At 39.8% G+C, this 7,418-nt stretch overlaps 1 protein-coding gene across 1 annotated transcript; it reads left to right on the forward strand.

Annotated features, from left to right (window-relative positions):
• Positions 1-900: 900 nt before the first annotated feature.
• Positions 901-5,458, forward strand: LOC149155081 (uncharacterized). The gene is made up of 4 exons (XM_089444309.1): positions 901-1,198; positions 1,449-1,597; positions 1,713-2,006; positions 2,105-5,458. Exons 1-4 carry the CDS (start codon positions 901-903, stop codon positions 5,456-5,458), a joined length of 4,095 nt encoding a protein of 1,364 aa, XP_089300435.1.
• The last annotated feature ends 1,960 nt before the right edge of the window (positions 5,459-7,418 follow it).

Below are 7,418 nucleotides of genomic sequence, written 5' to 3' on the forward strand. Positions count from 1 at the left end.
GAGATATTTTGTATAAACATTTCTATAAAGTCCCCTTCGCATGAGTTTGCAAGGGTTGTTGTTGATTTCATTTCTATATTTCTGTTGCTATACAACTCTCAGAGAAATAATACAAAAGGTGGATGGAATTTCCAAAGCTCTGTGTTCCTTGATGCACTGTGGTGGCTAGCTGATTGTTACAGGATTCCTGCGTATTTCATAGCACAATAAGTCTTCTTTAAAACTCTGTGTTATATGTTTTCTAGTCTTTCACCTTCTTTCATGTTTATGAGTTTTTACACTTAATGGCAAAGTAAAAGAATAGTTCCAGGATTTAATCACAGATTACCCTGAACTCAATCTAAGTTGTTATAAATGTTTTCTTCAGATAGAGTAAATAAGGTGTAATTCTTAATTGCTACACTTTTCAAGCTATATCTTTCACTGTGATAAATATTTTCAGGAATTCAAGTTTGCTCCTGAAGCATCTATCTCTTTCCCACACCCCAGCTTAGTGGAAAATTCTTGAATGCTTTTCGCTGGTTGTTCACATGTCACCATCATAATCTAACTTTGTTATATGAAGTATTTAAATGGCCCTGTAGTTTCAGCAAATCATCTCAAGGTTTCTAAACACTTGTAGCCACAGACTCCATTGCCCAATGAAATAAACTCATCTGCAGTTGCACACTTCAAGTACAGAAAGATATCCCTCAACCAAAGCACAAAACTAAACACCATCATTTCATAGCTAGCCTAAAATCTCCACAAAACAGAGACAAATTATAAAGAGAGAGCCCTCTCTGATTACAGTGTGGCTAGGCACTGTAATCCAAAGATTGGTAGTGGTTACCCCGGCCGTATTCCCTTGGGAGTCATAGGGAACAACCTGGGTGTTAACAATAGCCATCTGAAGTAGCAATGGGTATGTGTTTCGAATCATCCATTCCTCCTGTTCATACCTCTGTTTCTATGGATGTCTGTATGGAGCAAACTCCTTCACAAAAGCTTGTTTTTTCAAATATAAATGATAGTCTAATTAATCATGAAGAAAACATTGAGGGAACTGGTATAGAAGACCTCTCGGCTGCTTTACCCTCCCTAGACCTGAACAGTGAAGGTGTTTCTCATGATCCTGGCCCCTCGGCTTTTCTCCCCTCTTGCCCATACAATCTTCGATCCCTCGACCAAAAACCTAATATTTCCGTCTCTGTAGGAGGTATTGGTCCTCTCCCTTCCCAAAGCCAATCTAGGAAAAAAAGAGGCAGGAATCCAACCTCTCCATGGCACAGATAAAAGCAAAGTTTGATGTAGCCGATGGAAAACAACAGTCTATCACTGGGGCTCTTAGAGCAGTGCAGGCCCCGGAAGAGGTTATAAAATGATCTTGTCCTCTTGGAACTGTAGGGGTTTAGCCAGTAAACCCAAAAAACTGGCCCTACGGGAGATGTTTCTTAACTCAAAAACAGACATCCTTTTTCTCCAAGAGACCCTTGGAAGTGGAGTTGAAGTGGAGACAGCTTTAAATGCCCTGTTGCCTGGTTGGAGATTCATAGCAATTGATTCAGAAGGCCACTCTGGAGGGTTGGCAATAGGCTATAAGGAAGGAAGAATAAAGGTTTGCAATCAGTGGGGGACGAAACAGGCTATGGGAATGGAAGTTCAGACCTCAGAGCCCCTGTCAGGATAGGGTATCTTTCTGGAATGATCTGATGTCAAAATCCTTCTTGAAGGGCAAAAATTTGGTGCTAGGAGGGGATTTAAATTTCTCTATTGGTAGAGCGGAGGCTTGGGGTCCTTCGGCCAGGGAAGACCCCCTAACAGACTTTTTCTTAAATATGTTCACTGTTAACAATCTAATCGACATAAATTTGCTCAAATTAAAGCCGACTTGGAGGAACAGGAGAACAGGGGATGCTAGAGTGGCAAAAAGGCTAGATCGTTTTCTCATAAATGATGAGTTGGCGGTCAGGATTCCAATGTTTCGACAATGGATTGAAGAAGGAGGGCTATCAGATCACTTCCCTGTATTCTTAGAATTCTCTACCCCCCCCCTAAGCCCCCTGCTCCTTTCAAATTTAATTCTTCTTGGTTACAAGAGGAGTCTTTTTCCAATCTTTTCAAGCAAACATGGAAGCATCCGGAAGCCAATGCACCAGAGGACAAAGGCTTCTTGTTTATGGAAAATCTCAAAAGACTGAAGAAAGCCACCATAAGCTGGGCAAAGGCTAGAAAGGAAGCCCAGAATGAGAATTTCACCAAGATATGTGAGGAACTCAAAAAGCTGGAAAGCATAGAGGAGGATGGTTATTTGTCGCAGGTTACAAAGGATAAAATTCTTCATCTTGAGAAACTTAAGATCAAAATTCTTCTGGATAAAGAAGAGGAATGGAGACTAAAGAGTAGAGCAATCTGGCTTAAAGCTGGAGATGAAAATACTAGGTTTTTCCACAACTATGCCAAAGGAAGGAAATCGACAAACACTATTTGGGCCCTAAAAAATGAAGAAGGAAGGGAAGTGCAGACTTTCAAATCCTTGTCTGATTTAGGACAAAGACACTTCCAAAAGCTTTTTGCAGATCCAGGAGAGACCACTATCGCTGAGGTGATAAAGACAGCTCAATGTTTCCCAAGATTCCTGGAGGAGGATGAAGCGAACGATCTAAATTGTGAGGTCTCAAAGGAGGAAGTGGAATCTACAATAAAATCAATGGCAAAAGAGAAAAGCCCTGGACCAGATGGATGGTCCATAGAGCTTTTCCTTCACTTCTTTGAACTAATAGGAGCGGAAATCACAAAAGTGGTAGAGGAGGCCAGGAAAAAAGGTGAAGTCTACAGCCCTTTTAATGCCACTTTTATAGCCCTCATTCCAAAGAAGGAAGTCCCGGATAGTTTTGAAGACTTCAAGCCAATCTCACTATGTAACAGTATCTACAAAATCATAGCAAAAGTGATAGTGAACAAAATCAAACCAATCTTGTCACGTCATATTTCAATGGAGCAATTTGGTTTCTTATCGGGAAGACAAATTCATGAAGCCATAGGAGTTGCTCAGGAGGTCATGCATAGTGTGAGACTGAAGAATAAGAAGGGTGTTGTTATTAAAATTGACTTATCAAAAGCATATGACAGGATAAATTGGTTATATCTCAGGTTGCTTCTAACTCATCTTGGCTTTAAACCTGCTTTCATCAGCTGGATCATGGGCTGTATCTCGAATGTGAGTTATGCAATACTCATCAATGGAGCAGCTACTCCTTTCTTCAAAGGCCAAAGGGGCCTGAGGCAGGGATGCCCCTTGTCCCCTCTTCTTTTCCTGCTAGTTGCAGAGGGTCTCAGCCAGCTGATCCATAAGGCCAGAAGGGAGGGGAAGGTAAAAGGTATTGAAGTAGCTACTAATTTATTTATCTCACATCTCCTTTTTGTTGATGATATTTTGATCTTCACAAATACTGAGCAAAATGAAATAAAGGAATTAAAATCTATTTTAGATCTGTTTCTGAAAGCAACAGGCATGCAGATAAACCACAGGAAATCCCAGCTGATAATGACAGGTTTAGCAGCCCAGGAGAGGGAAAGGCTTCAATCTGTCTTACCTTTCCAGCCTAGTACTTTGGAACTTCCTTTCAAGTACTTAGGCTTCTGGCTAAAACCAAATGCCTACAAGAAGGAGGATTGGAACTGGCTGATTGCAAAGATTGAATCCAGGATCTCGCATTGGAGTTTCAAATGGCTCTCGAGAGCGGGGCGTTTGACTCTTATAAAATCAGTGCTTTTGGCCATATTAGTATACTGGGCTGCACTAACATGGGTCCCCAAGGGTATTATGGAAAATATCAGAAGACTTTGTAGCAGATTTTTATGGGATGGCTCCAAGGAAAACTCGGTCCTACCATGGGTGGGCTGGGACAAAGTGGCAAGGTCTAAGGAATGGGGCGGCTGGGGGATCAAAAATCTTCCTGATTTTAGTCTATCTTTGGCAGCAAAGTCATGTTGGAGACTTATAAAGATGGAGAATTTATGGACTAGAGTGATAAAAAGAAAATATATAGACCCGGTTCCATTGGAGGATTGGATAAGAAACCCGGATAAGAACAAGCAGAATGCCTCGGTGATATGGAAGGCAACAGTGGAATCTTTCAAGGTTATTGAACAAGGATTGGCATGGAAGATTGGGAATGGAAGGAACCTGAAGATTGGGAAAGATCCTTGGATAGGATGCAACGAAAACTATGCCTTATCACCTGGACTAATCAGACAATTAGAAGGAAAAAACATCTTTACTCTAGACCAGGTGGAAAAGGTAGGTCATTCGAGCATGTGGAGTCAGGCATGGAAAGATGGAGGGGACCTACAGCTGGATCAGAGGTGGTGGAATGAATGGCATTCTTTCACTCAAGAACTTGTTCGCTCCAATGTAAGGTTAAAAGACAGTCCAGACAGTCTGATTTGGGCCCATGGAGAAACTGGAGATTACTCCCCAAAAGACGGATACAAGTTCATTCAATCTAGAAAAGGGTGGGGAGAACCCGAGTGGTGGTCAAAACAAATTTGGAAGCTCAAATGCCCAGCGAAGGCCAGACTCTTTTTCTGGTGTCTCCTCAGAAGGAAAATTCCAACCTGGGACATCCTCCAGGCTAGATACATGTATGGTCCTGGGAGGTGCTCCCTTTGCAAGAATGAAGAGGAAACAATCTCCCATCTGTTTCTACATTGTTCTGAAACTTCAAAAATCTGGGGGGAGGTAGAAAAATTGTTGAATAAAAAGTTTCAGTGGGGGAATGGGAACCTGGACGAGGCATGGTCAAAATGGTGGCAGCAATATCCGAATGGAAATTTAAGAAACCTTCCGCCCATCATCTGCTGGGGAGTCTGGCTTGCTAGAAATAGAACTATCTTCCAAGATAAGGGAACACAGCCAAATGTTACTGCCATACAAGCGGTTTCCATATACACTTCTATTCCAGAACCTGAAGAAAAAAGTCCACAAAATATAAATAAGACAGTGCAAATCAAAGAAGGCATCCCTTGGGCGTTCTTTGACGGAGCCTCTCAAAATAACCAAGCAGGTGCAGGAATCATCATCCATCTAAATGCAAACCACTCCCTCAAAGCCTCAGTTGGATTGGGGTCAGGATCAAATAATTTTGCCGAAATGTCAGCACTGAGACTTCTCTTATGTTGGCTTATACAAAGAAACACCTTCACTATTCAGATCTTTGGAGACTCTCTCAATGTTATTAACTGGGTCAACGGGAAAAGCTCTTGCAAAAATCAAATTTTGAAACCCATGCTGGATGAACTACAGGTATTAAAATCATCTTTTAACAATTTTTCTATATGCCATATCTACAGGGACAGCAACGACGCTGCGGACAAGCTTTCTAAGGAAGGTTTGCAGCAAGCTTTGGGAGGGTGGAAAATAGTGGAAGACTGTCAAGGACAGGTTCTATCATCAGATGTGCCGCCATATGCATAATTCTTCAGATGATGTTTTTGTATATCTATTTCTCTTTTTTTTTTTCTGCATGCACAGACTTATACACAGACTTTTTCTTAATTAAAACTTTCTGATACTTATGGATCATTATATTTTTTGTGGGTTGTTTTCCTCTCTGTTGAGGAGACCCAAAAGACATGAAAGTATGCTTTTTATATGTTTTTAGAACTGCCTCTTCAGGCGAGGTCATTTTTTGACCATGGCTGTAATTAAATACAGCTGTATACTTCAGCAAAATTTTGCTCTGAATCAGTGGAACAAAAAGACAACAAGGAGGTTGTGAATGATTGCATGGTCAATCAATCAGCAGTATTGGAGATGCTCAGCATATGCAATGTAACTTTTTATTTTCTTAATAAAAAGTTCGCTTTTTATTCAGAAAAAAAGAAACTGTACTGGCTTTAAATGGATGTGATAATGCACAAAAGTGTACATAATTGGTAAGTCTGTCAACTACCACCACGATGACACTCTTTCCTTTGGATTCGGGTAAACCTGTGATAAAATCCATTGAAACCTCCTCCCAAGATTGGCTTGGAACGGATAAAGGTTGTAATAGACCTATGGTATTAATTGTTTCAGCTTTATTTTGTTGGAAAACCAAAAATTCCACCAAAAACTTTTGAATATCCGATTTAAGGCCATCCCAAAAAAATTCCTTCCTAATCCTGTGGTAAGTTTTTAAAAATCCTGAGTTCCCTCCTAAGGGAGAAGTGTGCAATTCCATAAGAATCTTTTGTTTGAATTGGGAATTCTTACAAAGGTATAAGTGATGTTTGTACCATAATGAATCATTTTTCCAGCTAAATGTATCATATGTACTGGGATCTTGTTGTAACTTTTGAATGAGTGTGCACAATTCTTCATCATTCTTCCATTCATCCCTTGCTTCATTTATCCAATTTGGTTGGATAATAGAAATTGCACACAACAATGCTTCCACATCCTCATCCTTTCTTGGGAGTGCATCCGCCACAACATTTTGTTTCCCTTTTTTGTAGATGATTTCAAAGTCATAACCCAACATCTTTGTGACCCATTTTTGTTGCTCTTCAGAGGATAATCTTTGTTGTAAAAAGTATTTAAGACTATCATGATCCATTTTGAAGTGTCTTCCCATTAGGAAGGGTAGCCATTTCTTAAGTGCATGTAGTATTGGCAACATTTCCTTCTCATTTATAGCTTTGTGTAAATACTTTCCTTTTATTGGACGACTTTTGAAAGCAATGGGTCTTTCATCTTGCATTAAAACAACACCAATTCCATTTCTTGAAGCATCACATTCCACAATAAAGGTTTTGATGAAGTCCAACATAACTAAGGTCGGTGCTTGGCACATTACTTCTTTAATATGTCCGAAGTCCTTTGTTGCTTCTGGAGTCCATTAAAATGGATCTTTCTTCAATAATGTTGTTAGAGGTGCTGCTATTCTACCATAATTCTTAACAAACTTGTAATAATACCCTATCAACTCGAGAAATCCTCGCAGATGCTTTATGGATGTGGGAATTTTCCATTCCTTAATGGCTTTAATTTTGCTAGGGTCTACCTTAGCACCTTTAGGAGATACAATATGACCGAGATATTCCACCTCTTGTACTCCAAAGAAACACTTGGAGCTTTTTGCAGATAATTGTTTCTCCATAAATAGTTTGAGCATCTTGTCAACATGTTGAACATGATCCTTCCAAGACTTTTTGTAGATTAGTATATCATCAAAAAACACTAAAAAATAATTTCTAAGGGTTTGAAAATGGAATTCATTAAACCTTGAAATGTAGAAGGTGCATTGGTAAGGTCAAAAGGCATGACCAAAAATTCATAATGACCCTCATGAGTTCTAAATGTTGTTTTCACAATGTCTTTAGTCTTCATTCTGATTTGATGATATCTTGAATGAATATCCAACTTGGTGAAATAAATTGATCCATGAAATTCA

This window comes from Pinus tabuliformis, chromosome 9 (genome assembly GCF_031772625.1).
Source record: "Pinus tabuliformis cultivar Carrire ecotype Pingquan chromosome 9, CPIR1, whole genome shotgun sequence".
Lineage (NCBI taxonomy): Eukaryota > Viridiplantae > Streptophyta > Pinopsida > Pinales > Pinaceae > Pinus > Pinus tabuliformis.